This window comes from Meriones unguiculatus, chromosome 6 (genome assembly GCF_030254825.1).
Source record: "Meriones unguiculatus strain TT.TT164.6M chromosome 6, Bangor_MerUng_6.1, whole genome shotgun sequence".
Lineage (NCBI taxonomy): Eukaryota > Metazoa > Chordata > Mammalia > Rodentia > Muridae > Meriones > Meriones unguiculatus.
Window position 1 is genome coordinate 38,054,984 of NC_083354.1, and position 16,361 is coordinate 38,071,344.

At 49.2% G+C, this 16,361-nt stretch overlaps 1 protein-coding gene across 1 annotated transcript in view; it reads right to left on the reverse strand.

Annotated features, from left to right (window-relative positions):
* The window catches only part of Glb1 (galactosidase beta 1), a 70,241-nt gene that overhangs the window by 27,650 nt on the left and 26,230 nt on the right, over positions 1–16,361 (reverse strand). Inside the window, exons 7-10 of the mRNA XM_021635764.2 lie at positions 13,344–13,402; positions 10,833–10,954; positions 10,713–10,753; positions 6,045–6,157 (exon numbers count right to left, since the gene is read on the reverse strand). Coding sequence (XP_021491439.2) covers positions 6,045–6,157; positions 10,713–10,753; positions 10,833–10,954; positions 13,344–13,402 — 335 coding nt within the window. The remainder of the gene's footprint in view (positions 1–6,044; positions 6,158–10,712; positions 10,754–10,832; positions 10,955–13,343; positions 13,403–16,361) is intronic.

Sequence of the window (16,361 nt, forward strand, 5' to 3'; positions counted from 1 at the left end):
ATACACACACACACACACACAGATACACACACACACACACAGATACACACACAGATACACACGCTCTCACACACACAGATACACACACACACAGATACACACACACAGATACACACACACACACACAGATACACACACACACACACACACAGATACACACACACACACACAGATACACACACACACACACAGATACACACACACACACACGCTCTCACACACACAGATACACACACACACACACTCTCACACACAGATACACACACACACACAGATACACACACACACACACTCTCACACACAGATACACACACACACACAGATACACACACACACTCTCACACACAGATACACACACACACACACTCTCACACACAGATACACACACACACGCTCTCACACACACAGATACACACAGATACACACACACAGATACACACACACACACACTCTCACACAGATAACACACACACACAGATACACACACACACACACGCTCTCACACACACAGATACACACAGATACACACGCTCTCACACACACAGATGCACACACACACACACACTCTCACACAGATAACACACACACACGCTCACACACACAGATACACACACACACACACGCTCACACACACAGATACACACACACACACAGATACACACACACACACACTCTCACACAGATAACACACACACACAGATATACACACACACACGCTCTCACACACACAGATACACACACACACACACACGCTCTCACACACACAGATACACACACACACACACGCTCTCACACACACAGATACACACACACACACACACACTCTCACACACACAGATACACACACACACACTCTCACACAGATAACACACACACACACAGATACACACACACACAGATACACACACACAGATACACACACACAGATACACACACACACACGCTCTCACACACACAGATACACACACACACTCTCACACAGATAACACACACACACAGATACACACACACACTCTCACACACAGACATATACACACATACACACACACACACACAGATAACACACACACACAGATACACACACACACACTCTCACACAGATAACACACACACACAGATACACACACACACTCTCACACACAGACATATACACACATACACACACACACACAGATAACACACACACACAGATACACACACACACACTCTCACACACACAGATACACACACACACACACACACTCTCACACACACAGATACACACACACACACACACACTCTCATACAGATAACACACACACACACAGATACACACACACACACTCTCACACACAGACATATACACACATACATACACACACACACACACCCTCTTTTACACACACAGATATACACAAGGTTAGGACAGAACTGCTTAAACAGGTCACCGATTCACTCAAGAGCTCCTAAAAATAAAGCCATGCCTGTGTCATCGGGACGCGGGAGAGAGGAGACTGCAGTTTTATGGTCAAAGTGTTAACCGGGGCTGGTTCAGGTTTACCCACACCAAAGACAATGCCTTAGAGAAATGCAAATGTCAGGAGTTCTGTCAAGCCTTGAAGACTCCCACGTGACCTTGCTCGGCGAGCCTGGGCTCAGGCAGCCTCCAGGGAAGCCTTTCTTCCCAGAGTCCAAGCAGAGGAGAGCCGGTCCCCCTTCACTCTGGGTGCCCTTGACACTGTCTCTGGGGAGAGACTCTGGAGGAGGGAAGGGTCAGGTGAAGTCTGCATGGAGCGTCTCCTTGGATGCTTCCCCTCCTCGGTTGCTTACATGTCTACAAGTTCCATGAGAAAGACCATGTGCAGCCAGGGACGCTGCTCAGTGGGAGGGTGCTTGCCTGGATGTGCAAGGCCCTGGGATCGAGACCCAGCACTGGGGGAAACAGACAGTTTTAAAATAAGCCATCCCTGCGTGGGGGGGGGGGGCGGGTACACACCTTTAACCCCACTACGGAGGGTTGCTGTGTGCTGAACTGGGATCCTTGGAAAGGGGGAGGCAGCAGCGTGCTTGTATAACACACACACACTCCTCTGGTGAGATGGAGAAAGCAGAGTTCTAGAAGCTCAGGGAACAGCTGTCTGGGAATGCTGGGAACCGAACTCAGGCCCTCAGCCTTGACCACAAAATGCTTTACTCACTGAGCCGCCTTGCATCTGATTCTTGCCCTCGCACTTGCCACAGAAAACCACCAGTGGCTGCACCCTCCCTTGCCTTCCTTTCCCCTCACCCAGCCCCTCCTGGAAACAGCAGTTCATACTGCTGTAAGCTTAGGTTGGCCTAGAACTCACTATCTCAACCTCATGGTAACCCTCAGTCTCCCAAGCGCGGAGATTACACGTGTGAGCCACGGCGTGCGGCTTTCCACTTTCATACTGTGGTCTGAATCTGACTGGTGGCGTGTGCACACATGCCATCATCACCACAGCACCTAACTGGTCTTCCTGTGTCACTGTCACCGGAGCTCTCTTCCTGCAGCCTGCATAAGCCTTCGGCTGTTCTGCTCAACCCTCCCGGCGGCCCTCACTTCCCCAAGTCAGTCACACTGGCCCAGGACATGAACGCAAGACGTCTCTACTTGACTCTGGCTTCATCCATCTCCCCACACTTCAGGGGTTGGGCTCCTTCCCAGGCATTCTAGAAGCAGGACCCCTTCCTCACGCTGCCTGAGTTCTGACAGTTCTCCAGCCCTGGCCGTCAAGCATGCTGCTCTCTCATCTCTGCCTGTAAATCTTTGTCCAGACTTTACCTTCAACAGGAGGCCTATGTGTACCAAGCAGCTAAGACCAGCTAGGACAAACAACCTGTGAAACATAGGAACCTGCTCTATGGGTTAAAACATTATCTGCAGCCACTATGGCACTAATTAAGGAGTTAATTAAAACAGGACTCCAAGTAGAGAATTCTCAAGGTAGCTGAGGATAACCTTGAACTCCCGATCTTGCTTCTGCCTCCCAAGTGGGATTACATGTGTTTACCATCATGCCCAGCTTAGGTTTTGTGGGTACTGGGGGGCTGAACTTGAGTTGACAACAAGGGCCTTTACCTGCTGAGCCATCTCACCAGCTCCCTATTACATTTTAAAATTATTTTTTTCAGGTAGGGTCTCATGTAGTCCAGGATAGCCCCAAATTTACTATGTAGCCAAGGGTAACTCTGAATCTCTCTCTGGATTTTTGAGACAGGATTTTTCTATGTAGTATTGGCTGTCCTGGAACTTGGTCTGTAGACCAGGTTGGCCTCGAACTCACAGAGATCCTCCTGCTTCTGCCTCCTTGAGTTAAGGTGTACATGAATCCATTTATATCAAGTTCAAAACAAGTGGTTTTAATAGATGGCAACAGAAGTTGGGGCAGCAGTTAGCTCAGGAGAGGTAGGTGGATGCTGAGGGTGATCAAAAGGCATCAGGGAGGCTCCCACTGGGTGTTGGTTGCCGTATTCTGCTCATTTTGCATATACAGTCGCCTTGGGGGCCCCGTTCTTCTAAGGGCATAGATAACACACTTGACAGGGTAAGAAAACAAAAACACAGAGAAAGAAAAACTTCCCAACCCCAAAAGGGAGGAAACAGGAAAACAGAAACATCCTCAAACAAAGCAAAGAGAAAGTAATAAAGAGAAGAGAAACAAGAAAAGGGGGAAGACAAAGAAATTACATAAAAAAAAATAGCTGAAATTAATCTGTGCACAGGGCTCAGACACTCGCCATGCAAGCAAGAGGAGCTGAGTTCAGTCCCCAGCCCCACAAAAACCAAGGCAGGGGGTAGGGAGGGCACATGCCTGTGATCCCAGAGATGGGCAGAGTCCTGGCCAGTGAACCCCAGGGTCAGTGAGAGACTCTGCCTCAAAATAAGGTGGGGAGTGATTGAGGAAGACACACACACCTACTTACAAGCATATACACACACATACCAAGTAGAAACCAATCTATCTGTATCAAGAGTGAAGATGACTTGGGCTGGACATGCCGTCCAGCAGATAAGGGTACTTGCTGCTCTTTCAGTTTGCAGTACCAACCCACACAGGGTAGTCCTCAATCCTGTCACTCCAGCTCCAGTGGATTTAAAGCCCTTTTCTGCCATCCGAAGGTACCTACTACATACATGTAAACACACACACACACACCTTTCAAAAAGTTTTTAAGCGAAGAGAAATTTTAGGTGTGAATATATATTTTTTCTTTCTTTTTGTAGTGGAAAGTTTTGGTATCTTTAAAAAACTCATTTGTGGGCTGGAGAGATGGTTCAGAGGTTAAGAGCCCTGGCTGCTCTTCTAGAGTTCCTGAGTTCAATTCCCACCAACCACATGGTGGCTCATAACCATCTATAATGAGATCTGGTGTCCGTTTCTGGCCTGCAGGCACACATACAGGCAAAACAATGTATACAGAGTAAATAATAAATCTTAAAACAAAAACAAAAAACAAACCTCAGTTGTAAGCCAGGTGGTGGTGGCACATGCCTTTGATCCCAGCACTTGGGAGGCAGAGAGAGGTGGATCTTCATGAGACCGAGGCTAGCCTGCTCTACAAAGCAAGTCCAGGACAGTCAGGGCTATTACACAGAGAAACCCTGCCTCAAAAAACAAAAAACCAAACCAAACCAAGCCAAACCAAACCAAAAACAAACAGAAAACCCCCACCTCAGTTATGTTTCAGGTGTGGGATGTGGGACAAATGGTCCACAGCAGCAGACTATTTGCCTCATGCCGGCTCTGAGAGGAGCTCTTTGCCAGCTGCAGATAGTTTAAATATGAGGACTCTGGAGAGAGAGTAAATGCCAGAGCCCAGACAGAGTGTGTTGGGGAGTAATGAGAAAGGAGGCTGTTGGGGTTTTGCTCTGTTACTCCAGGTTGCTGTTGTTGCAGTTTGGTGAGAAGTTGGAGATTGGACTTGCCCCAAGGAACCCAAAGACCCTAACCAGCAGGAAGTAGCTAAAGAGAACTCCACCCCCTCTCCTCACTAACCTTCTTTTTCTCCTACCTAGAGCTGGAAGGTACTGGGGTGAGGAAGGGAGAAACACCCTTCACATAAGAAACGTGAATCAAATAGTTTTAGAAAGTATGGTAACATCTCTTTTTTTTGAGACTCTGTCTTGGGCAGCCGGGGCTGGCCTTGAACCCTATACCCAAGGATGACTTAACTCCTGATCCTCTTGCTCTGCCTCCAGAAGGGAGACGGCACACGTGTACCACACAAGGTTCATGTCACGTTTTTTTCCATGCCAGGTGTGGTGGTGCACTGCTCTCCAGGGGCAGAGGCAGGCAGATCTCTGTGGGTTCAAAGTACCGACCTCATTTACGAAGAGAGACCCTGTCTCAAAACACAAACAGAAACCCCACAAAAACAAAAGAAAAGATTTCCGAACACAAATCTCGAGACACGCTTAAAACTGGCATTATACGACACTTAACTTTTACCACTTACAGGCAGAAAACCTTTTTTTTTTTTAACTTCAAAACTCAGGTGACTGAGCAAAAAAATTGTGGGCATTTTTTTTTTTTTTCACCACAGAGACAGGAAACCCCACCTGAAAACTTTAGGTGTTTCAAAGGCTGGCTGCTGGCAGGATGGAGAGGTTCCAGAGGCAGATAGCGGAAACAGCAGTCACTTGGCCCAAAAAGAACACAGCCCTGCCCTGCCCCACCCCTCTCCGAATGGCTCGCATCGGCCCTGCACAGTGCTGTCTTACCAATTTTCCTCCCTACACACTTGAGCTACCACAAGGACACATTTTCTGGCTTCTACTTGCTGTACATGCTAGGTCACTAAACCACTCCTTAGCTCTCCCCTCCTCAGACTAGGTTCCCCAAGCTGGGTCTCACAGGAGAAGGGTACATCCTGGAGCCTTGCTGATAGACCCATGAGGTCTTCCTCAGCACGGCTGTACCACAGTCCATGCCCCCATCCACCCACTCCATCACTAAGGTTCCAGGCAGGAAGCCGGCTACAGAGCTCTGAGGAGTTCATGGCAGGCTCGCCACCAGTCTGGCTCAGTTCGAGGGACTCACCTTCTGAATGACATTTCGAAGGGCAAAATACTTCTCAGTGAGGTCCCCTGCCTCGCTCAGTGGGGCATCGTAGTCATAGCTGGTGGGCTGTGCTGAGTAGGGCGTGTTGGCACCTAGAAGACGGAAGAAAATGTCACTGGCCACTACCGAAGGCCTGGGTCAGGAGAAATGAAAGACCATTAAATCACGAGAGCTGGGATGCAGTCTTCACATCCCCAGCACTGCAGACAGCTGATGCCTGTAACCAAGTCTGGGAGGAGGAACAGGAAGATTAGAAGTTCAAGGCCATTCGCTCTTTTTCATTTTAACTTTATTTTGTGTGTATTTGCGTTTTGCCAGCACACACGCCTGTGCACCTTGTGTGAGCACACAGGTCAGAAGAGGGTGTCAGGTCTCCTAGGACGGGAGGGTTAGATGGTTGTGAGTCACATGGGAGCTGGCAGCAGAATGGGGAATCCTCCGGAAGAGCAGCCAGTGCTCTGATCCGCTGCTTCTCCAGTTCACATCCCTGAGGGAAAGCCTCTGTCTAACCGCCATCTGGGGACATAACAACCTCCTTCCCTTGCCTCCCCTGCCCCAGATTTCCTTAGGACTGGCTGAAGCTGCTCACAGCCACATCACACATCCCCTCCCCACTCTCGCTCTGAGCTAAATCACCCCGCCTTCTACACCCTGTCCTTCCTCTGAGTGACAGGCGCTGCCCTGAGGACACAGTGGAGGAGCGTCCTGTCTGGCTGTCTTGGGGCCCTGCTCCTTCCATGGCTGACATTACTGACTCAGTGAGCTGACTGAGGTGAGGGGTCTTCCTAGATACGGAATACGCTACCACCCTCGGAGCTGCTGTCCCACACTGAAGCCGGCTGAGCACCGGCACCCATCTCTGGCTGCTTCTTGGCTGCGGACGTGATGTGGCCAACCGCCTGGAGCTCCTGAACACTTCCTTATGTTTGCTTTTGTCCGGTGTTTTGTCACTGCTATGGGACGTATAACCAGTGCAACTTCCCCAGAACTCAACCTGTGACAAGGACAGGGTCAGGGCTGGATACACAAAATGACCAGAGAAAGCATTCCCTTGCGATTATTGTTTGATGTGCAGGGTCTAGACGCCCAAGCTTGTCAACGATGGTGCTCCGTTAGACTCCCTGCAGGCGGGGCCAGCCCTCTAAAAATTAATCCAAGCTTAAGAGACCAAGACTGAAGTGCTGGGATGGAATTCTAACTGTGCTACTGCGGTTACAATTAGCAAGGTTTGGGCCCTGCCCTTCTAGCTCAACTGCGCTCTGCCATGAACACAGGTGAGAATGAAGCGATTCGTGATGGCTCTTTTTGTTGTTGTTGTTGTTGTTTTCTCTGTGTAGCCTTGGCTGTCCTGGACTCGATTTGTAGACCAGGCTGGCCTCAAACCTGCCTTCTGAGGGGATTTTCTTATTTGACTAGATCTGCACTATGCTTCTTACTCCTCACAGACCAACCCATGCTGACCCTCAGGCCTGGTAATGCGCAGCATTGCCTGAGCCTGGCAGGGGGATGGGACACGGTCAGTGTGTAGTGTGCAACGGAATCTGACAAATGTCACTTGCATGCCAGGTGCCGTGGCGCACGCACACTTGTGATTCCAGCACTCGGCGAGGCAGAGGCAGGCAGATCTCTGTAAGTTCGAGGCCAGCCTGGTCTGCAAAGTGAGTTCAGGACAGCCAAGAATCTATTATACAGAGAAAGCCTGTCTCAAAAAGCCAAAAACTAAAAAAAAAAAAAGTAACTTTCAGACACAAATGCAACAGTCTGGGTGAAATGAACAGGACTTGAATGGGTCTCCTGGAGACTGAGAATTTTTTCTAGTTCTGTATGTGTGTGTGAGTGCATGCATGCACATTTGCATGCAGGTACACACGTATGTGCAGGTAGGCACACATATGTGTTCATATGCATGTGAAAGCCAGGAGCCATCTTGTTTTGAATGGATGGAGAAATGAGTAAATTGATTTTGTTTGTATATATGCTACACATGGAGAGCAGTTTCAGGAGTCTGTTTTGTTGTTGTTTTTTCTTCCTTCCACCATATAGGTCCTGAGGCTCAAACTCAGGTCTTAAGGCTGGGCAGCAAGAACTGTTAGCAACTCCACCATCTGGCTGGCCCTCAGTTTGGTTTGGGAGACAGGGCATCTCATCAGCTATAGCCACCCCAGGTGGCCAGCAAGCACAGAAACCTGCCTGCCTCCTCTTTCTAGCTCAAGGGTTCACCTCACCAGGCCTAGTACCTAGTTTTTCTTTTATTTTCCTTCCTTCTGTCCTTTCTCTCTCTCTCTTTCTCTCTCTGTGTGGTTTGTTTTTGAGACAGGGTTTCTTTGTGGAGCTCTAGTAGTCCTGGGACTTGCTCTATAGACCAGATCTAAAGAAGTACTCTGCCAAGCCTGGCGTGGTGGCACACACCTTCAGTCCCAGCACTCAGGGAGGCAGAGGCAGGTGTATCCCTCTGAGTTCAAGGCCAGCCTGGTCTACAAAGTGAGTCCAGGACAGCCAGTGCTATACAGAAAAAACAAACAAACAACCCCAAACAAACAACAAACTAAGTGCTCTTGGATTAAAGGTGTGCCACCACATCCTGCTTTCCTGGACTTTTACATGTGGGCTCTAGGGTCGAACTCAGGTCCCTGTGTTCCCCGAGTTCGCAGAGCCATCATTGCACAGATGTGGACACAGAGTTAGGGATGAGCACTACACAGATGCACCTTCCTCACGGTTGATCGGACAGGTCCCTCCTTTGGGAAGCAGCTCTGAAACAGAGCTGTTAAGGTCAGGCCAGCCTGGCCAAAAGCAGCTTCAGAGAGGCCTGGAGAGCAAAGCCTGCTGGTCTGGGGTTCGCCCTGGGCCTACAGGGTGCAGGGGATTGTCTGAAGGCAGTGGCTTTGGGCTAAGGCCTGGGTTCAAACGCAGGCTCTGCCCTTTGCCAGCAGAACAGGAAGTGCTGGGGTGATCGGAAGCCCACATATCCTTATCTGTAAACTGATGTCAGTAATCACCCGTCTGAATGATCCTGATAAGAAAACTAAACAAAAAGACAGGCAGGAGACAGATTCCTATTGACATAGCTGGGGCAGGGACCGGAGGGCAAAGGGCAGATTTTACCTTTTTTTAAATTATTATATTCTTTAATGTATTTATTGTTTTGTTTTGAGACAGAGTCTCACTATGTAACCCTGGCTGGCCTAGGACTCACTACGTAGACCAAGCTAGCCTCAAACTTGTGGCAATTCTCCTGCCTCCTCCTCCCAAGGGCTGGGATTAAAAACGTGTACCACTGTGTGGGGCCTGTGCCCGGGGTGCAGATGTGAGACGCCAGGCAAGCACCCTAGCAACGGATCTATATCACCAACCCTAGAATACCATTTAGTGACAAAAATAAAGTGTTAAATACATGACAGAACATGGGTGAGCCTTGAAGCTATTAGGCCAAGGGAAAGGAATCAGATTAAAACCTGTGCAGCATACGGTTCTGTTTATACGAAGTATCTAGAGTAGGGGAGTCCCTGGGAAGGAGCTTAGTGACCTCCAGGGGCTGTGGGGAGGAGCAGGTAGTGAGTGCGAATGAGCGTGGAGTTTCTTTCAAGCGGGTGGGAGAATGTTCCGGAAGCAGAGGGCAAGAGCCTTACTACTTTGAGAACATTTAAAATAGTGACTTAAAATCACCAGCTTGCCGGGTGTGGTGGCGCACCCCTATAATCCCAGCACTCGGGGAGGCAGAGGCAGACGGATCTCTGTGAGTTCGATGCCAGCCTGGTCTACAAAGCGAGTCCAGGGCAGCCAGGGCTAAGAAAAACAAAACAATAACAACAACAACAACAAAAAATTGTCAGTTTTAGGTTTTTAAAAACAAAATGGGAGTAGGGAGATGGCTCGGGGGTAACTATGTTTCCCCAGGCCTGATTATCATGTTGGGTCCCCAGGATCCACAGGCTGGAAGAAGAGAACCAACTCCCATGAGCTGGTCTTTGACCCCCACATACACATCAATAAATACATACAGTAATTGGAGAGAGAGAGGGAGGGAGAGAGAGAGAGATGGGGAGACGGGAGAATCCCTTGGCTCAGTGGCCAGCTTAGTCCACTTGGTACGTGTTCCAGGTCAGTGAGAGAGCTTGTCTACAAAATAAGAAAGACAGCAGATGCCTGAGGACTGACCAGGAAGGTGGTGCCTGGCCTCCACATGTGTGCACACCCACAGTAATTCTGCCTGCATGTACACCTGCACACCAGATCTCACTGTAGATGGTTGTGAGCCACCATGTGGGCATTAGGAATTTGAACTCAGGACCTTTGGAAGAACAGCCAGTGCTCTTAACCTCTGAGCCATCTCTCCAGCCCCTATATAGGTGATTTTTTTTGTTTGTTTGTTTTTCGAGACAGGGTTTCTTTGTGTAGCCTTGGCTGTCCTGGACTCGCTCTATAGACCAGATTGGCCTCGAACTCACAGAGATCTGCCTGCCTCTGCCTCCCAAGTACTGGGATTACAGGTGTGTGACAACACCCCTGGGCTGGAGATTCTTACATGTCAGAAAATTTAGAAGACAAACAAAAACAGAAAATGAAAATTGGCCATAGACACCACCTCCCACATCACACCAGAGAAACAGAATAAGCTTTTACCAGTGGCTGTTAAGTGGATCTTACCATTCCAATAGGCAAAATTGGTCCCACCTATAAACATGTACCTACAGAGAAATAAGAGAACACACGCCTTCACTGTGAGCCGGAGCTGCAGGGCTCCCTCTCCCCCAGCTGCCTACTCACATGTTTACGCTGGCTCCAAGGGCGAGCAGATCGTGGAGGGAGGCGGCCACTATTTTAGCCTCCACCGTGGAATGCCTTTCACCCCAGTGGTCGAGCCAGCCAGTGTAGAATTCAGAGTTGATCTGAAAAGGGAAAACGGAGGTGGTGCTTAGGAGACACTTACGACCTTCAAATGAAGCTGAGGTGTCCCTGTAATGCCGTCTACCTCTCCAGTGAATGGGCGGTAAGAGAGCTTGATACACACACTTAATCCAGAGGTGAGAGGGTCCCATGAGGACCTCCAACTCCAACAGCATTTATACTGGGCCTCTGTGCGCTAACCAATTGTGACCTCTCACCTTACACAATACAAAGTATAGCCGACCCTCCAAATGTGTGTGTTCTGCATAGCAGATCCAACCCACCGCCAGTGGGAAACATCCGGGACCGTGGTTCAGCTGGCAGCATGCTTGCCTAGCATAAATAAAGCCCTGGGTTCCATCCCCAGCACTGCGAAAAATGAGTGTTGTGGTGCCCACCATAACCCAGTACTCAGGTGGTGGAGGCAGGAGGATCACACATTCAAGGTGATTTTTAGCTATATGGTGAGCTGGAGGCCAGCCTGGGCTACATGAAAGCTTATATATATATATTTTAAGTTTTCTTTCCTCATTTATTTATTTTATTCACTTTATATCCTTGCAGCCCCTTCCCTCCTCCCCTCCCAGTCCCTTCCTCTCTCTCTACACCCCCTCACAAAAAGAATTTTTTTGGGGGGGGAAACTTTGCATCAGTACTGAACATATACAGATTTCCCTATCCGTCACTGACTCCTAAAAGGTTTTTAGCTACATTGGTTTTGTCAACTGCTTCCACTTTCTCTGCCCCCTCCTCACAACACCAAAACATTTAGTCAGGCAAGGCATTTTCATGAATAATTAATACCTCCAGTTGGGGTGGGCATGGCATAAGCCAAGCACTTGGGAAGCTGAGGCAGGAGAAGTCATCCTGGGCTACATAATTAATCTGAAGCCAACTGGAGGCTACCTAGCAAGGCTACCCTGGAAATGAAGCACAAACACCCAAGGGCTGGGGATACAGCTCAGTGGTAGAGAAATTGCCTGGCATGTGTGAGCTCTATATTCAATCCCTGTGTGACACGGCCAGACAGAGGTTCCTCCATCTTGTTTTTCTGTTTTTGTTTTTCCGGGCAGGGTTTCTTTGTGTAGCACTGATTGTCCTGGAACTCACTCTATAGACCAGGCTGGCCTTGAGTTTACAGAGATCCACCTGCCTCTGCCTCCGGTGTGCCACCACCACCACCTGGCCAATCTTGTATTCTTGCTGAGGCCATTTTAGGTTTAACTAGAATCTGATCTCTTCAATGAAGAATCCAGTGGAAAATTACCCAGCTCTATTCTAGGCTCTGAGGCCAAGATGTCCCAGATAACTCATCTTGGCTTCTGTAAAACTGCTTGCTTGAGCAAACCTACCCCTGCAGCTGCTGAGCAAGAGAATGGGTTTGGTTTTTCCTTGGTCTAAATGTGTGGGGCTATACTTTAGGTCCCCAATATCTGAGTGTAGTCCTAGCTAGCTATAATAAAGACTTTCAAAGTTTATGGGTATAAACTTTGTCTCATGGGTACCTCTGGTGGGCTCCCCTTATACTATTAAAAAAAAAAAGCCCCAAATTCATCCTTTACACACGATTCACTGTTTTTGTGAATACTGATATTGAGGCCCACCAGCTAATATGAAGCCCATCTGTTCATAAGCAACTTAGCTCAACATCAGAATAGAAAAAGGCAACCCGGAGAGGTTCCATTTCCATGAAACAGCTCCGCCTGCCTGAGCTGTCTTGCAGACAAGGCTTGTTGCGCTCAGTGTATTAAGGACACTGGCGGCTGCAGCAGCCAAGAGGGAAGAGCTGAGAAAGCAGGCCAGGTGGAGGCCCCTGCCTGTCTCTTCTCCCAACAGGACTGCAACTTTGCTGCTTCCTGGCTGCTCTGAGGGAAACAGGCCATCAGGTTCATCCAGGCCCAGCAGAACGAATCCCAAATATCCACCAGAAGCTCCGGAGAGTTTTAAGAGTCAAGACTCTCAGCTAGACAGGCTCAGTCAGGGGAGCACCAGCTTCGTATGCATGAAGCCTTGGGTTCAATTTGCCACATAAAGCTGGGCATGGCAGTGCATGATTATTCCCCGTGCCTGAGGGGAAGAGGTGGGAGGCGGGAGGCTCGGGAGTTTAAGCCTCCCCACACACTGAGTTGAAGACCACCCCAGCCAGGCACGGTTATTAGTGCATCTCCAGGGCAGAGCTTTAGTTTCAAATGAGGATGCTGTGCGAGGTAAGATGGGCTCTATCACCCCTAAGTCCCATCAGCTGTTGCTCCCAGAGTCAAAAAACAAAAAAGAAAACCCCAAAGATGGACACACCCTCTCCTGCAGCCCGCCTCCTCCCCTGGGAGGATCTGTGATGCATCAGTACAAGCCTGATAGTCCGGGTCTTTACACCGAACCCCCGGTTCTTACCAAAGGTCCTTTGGGTTGGATCTTCCTCTGGATCATGAAAGCTTTTGTGAAATTGCTACCTGGAAATTACAAGAGGGGGAAGAAAAGACAAGCATAAGAAGCTGAACAGCCTGCTGAGGTCCCTGGTATGGATTTCACAAGCTGGACTCTGATCCTAGATATGAATGTATAGGAAGTGGAGGGCCCGCAACCTGGCTTCAAACGGCAGAGGTGCTTGCCAATGCCGATGACCCTAGTTCAATCGCCAGGACCCACACCATCATCCCCTAACCTCTACACGTGCCTACGGCTGCTGAGCACACTCCCCCAATAAAAAGAAATACACGAGAAAATTTCTTTCAAGGACATTGTTTTCAGGAAGTGACTCAGCCAGTCCCTTCCCTTCCCCTGTTATGAATTAATGTCATTTAATCCCTTATCATTGAGGAGGGCTGCCATCCCTCCCTGTCATGTAAGACCTAAACAAGAAACTGATCCTCGGAACTGCAGGAGAGGCCTCATCAACACGGCACCTGTGGGAGCTCAGCCTTCAGAGTGCCAAGAGCTCGGGTATGTGCCCACATGAGTGGCCCGTTAATTTGCTGGAACACACTCACTGGGGTGATGGCGCAAGCCTGAGCAATCCCAGCGCTGGGGAGGAGGAGGCCAGAGTGTCGGATGGAAGTTTAAGGTTCTCCTCACCTCTGAAGGGAGTTGAGGGCAGCCTAGACTACAGCCCTGCCAACAGCAATGGGAATATTAGCAGCTGGAACAGAGTGAGGCCGTCTCCCGCCTTCCCCCACCCGCTTCTTTCCCTTTTTGTAATCTCTAGACGTAGGCACAGACATCTTCCTAACCCAAAGGAGGTCTACAGGCCTAAAGACCCATGGGGTGAACGGGCTCTAGGAGGGCCCCACCCCAACCAAGTGGGGCCTGTGTGGGGACCACACAGCACTGTGTCTCCCTGAGCAGGCTCCGTGGCTTTGGCTGCCTGCCTGCCCAGCGAGCTCAAAGGTCGTGCCTTCTCTAAGCTGTCCCTCTCTGTCCCCGCCGTCCCCCATGTCTGTCTTCAGTGGCTGACCTAGCTGCTCCCTGCCAGGACCGGTCTTCTCTAGACACCGTCCTTGTCCACAGCACTGTCCACACGAGAGGGCGCTGTCCAGATACCTACCAGCTAATCAGCAGGTACAAGGAGACAAGGCCGCTGTAATTTGCTGCTGAACAGATACTATTGTGAAGATAATCCGTGCACCTCAGCCATTCAGACTACGGTTCCAACCTCCCTTTGCTCCCCTCCCCCTTCTCATTTTGGGCTGTGGACCCTCTTTATAAATTTTTTTCTTTCTTTTTTTGTTCAATTTTTAAAGATTTATTTACTATGAATACAATGTTTTGTCTGCACGTACACCTGCAGGCCAGAAAAGGGCCCCAGATTTCATTATAGATGGTTGTGAGCCACCAAGTGGTTGTTGGGAATTGAACTTGGGGCCTTCTGAAGAGCACCCAGTGCTCTTAACCTCTGAGCCATCTCTCTATCTCCCTTGTGTGTGAATCTTTCGAAACAGGGTAGTTAATATGTAGTCTTCCTAGTCTAGAATTTATAACGTAGTCTATTGTAGTTCTAAGTCAAAGCAATCCTCCTGCCTCCCTGGGGCCAGAGTATCAGGATTACAGTTCTGCACCACCATGCCCTAAAAAGTAGCTTTTTTTAGAGTGAGCATGGTGATGCACACCTTTAATCCAGCACTTGGGAGGTAAAGCCAGGCAGATCTCTATGAGCTCAGAGTTAGCTCCAGGACAGCCAGAGCTACACAGAGAAACCCTGTCTTAAAAAACAGTAATAACAACAACAACAAAAATTTGTATTCACAATCTCTTAGACTGGCCTTGAACTTGCTATATAGCCAAAACTAGCCTTGAACTCTCACTGAAAAAATTATTTTTATTTATGTGTGTGTTTGTGTATCTGTGTGGCTGCCCATGGAGGTCAGAAGGCAGCGTTGCACCTCCTAGGACTGGAATTACGGATGCCTGTGGGCCTCCAGGTGAGTGCTGGGAACCAAACCTGGGTCCTCTGCGGGAGCAGCCAGTGCTCTAACCTACTAAGAATGCTTCCAGTCTGTTCTGTCATTTCTGTTTTGTTTTGTTTTCTTTTTGGATTTTCGAGACAAGGTTTCTCTGTGTAGCCCTGTCTGTCTTGGAACTCACTCTGTAGACCAGGCTGGTCTCAAACTCACAGAGCTCTGCCTGCCTCTGCCTCCCGAATGCTGGGATTAAAGGTGTGCACCAGCTGACGCCTGTTTTTTTCCTCGCATTTTTATTTGGTTACTCTGTGTGTGTGTGTGTGCCTGTGTGCACATGCGTGGGAGCACACTCGTATGAGTGAGCACACGCTAAGGAATGCTCTTGGTGCTCAGAGGACGCCCTGTAGGCGTCAGCTTCTCCTCCTACCGTGTGGGTCCCAGGAGTCAACCTCTGGTCATCAGACTTTACAAAATCACCCTCACCCACTGAGCCGCCTTCTGGCCCATCACCTGGGTCTTGTATAGTGGTGGAAGAACAGTGTAAAGGCGCTGAGGGTAGGGGTGGTACACAACTAGAACCCCCCCCCAGCACTTGCAAGTAAGGGGATCAGGAGTTCAGGGCCATCCTTGGCTATACCATGAGTAAGAAGCCAGTCTAAGCGATGAAAAACTGTCTCAAAAAAAAAGAGGTTTTAGGTTACTGGGGACATGTCCTGAAAGAGACGGTGGCCGCCCCATCTCTTACTGTTTCTCTTGAGACTTCAGGCCATGAGGTAAACGGGTCTCCTTTATCATATTCTCCCAGAGGCATTCTCTTCTTACTACAGGACAGACAGACTGTGGGATGAAACTTCCACAACTGTGAACTAAACCAAAACCTTCCCTCTTTATACGTTGCTTGCCTCCGGCATTTTGCTACAGTAATGCAAAGCTGACTAGCTAACTAGGAACCCTCCCCCCCCATCTCATTCTAGCTGCTCAGGCCACTTAAGCAACAGCTGCGCTGAGGGTGACT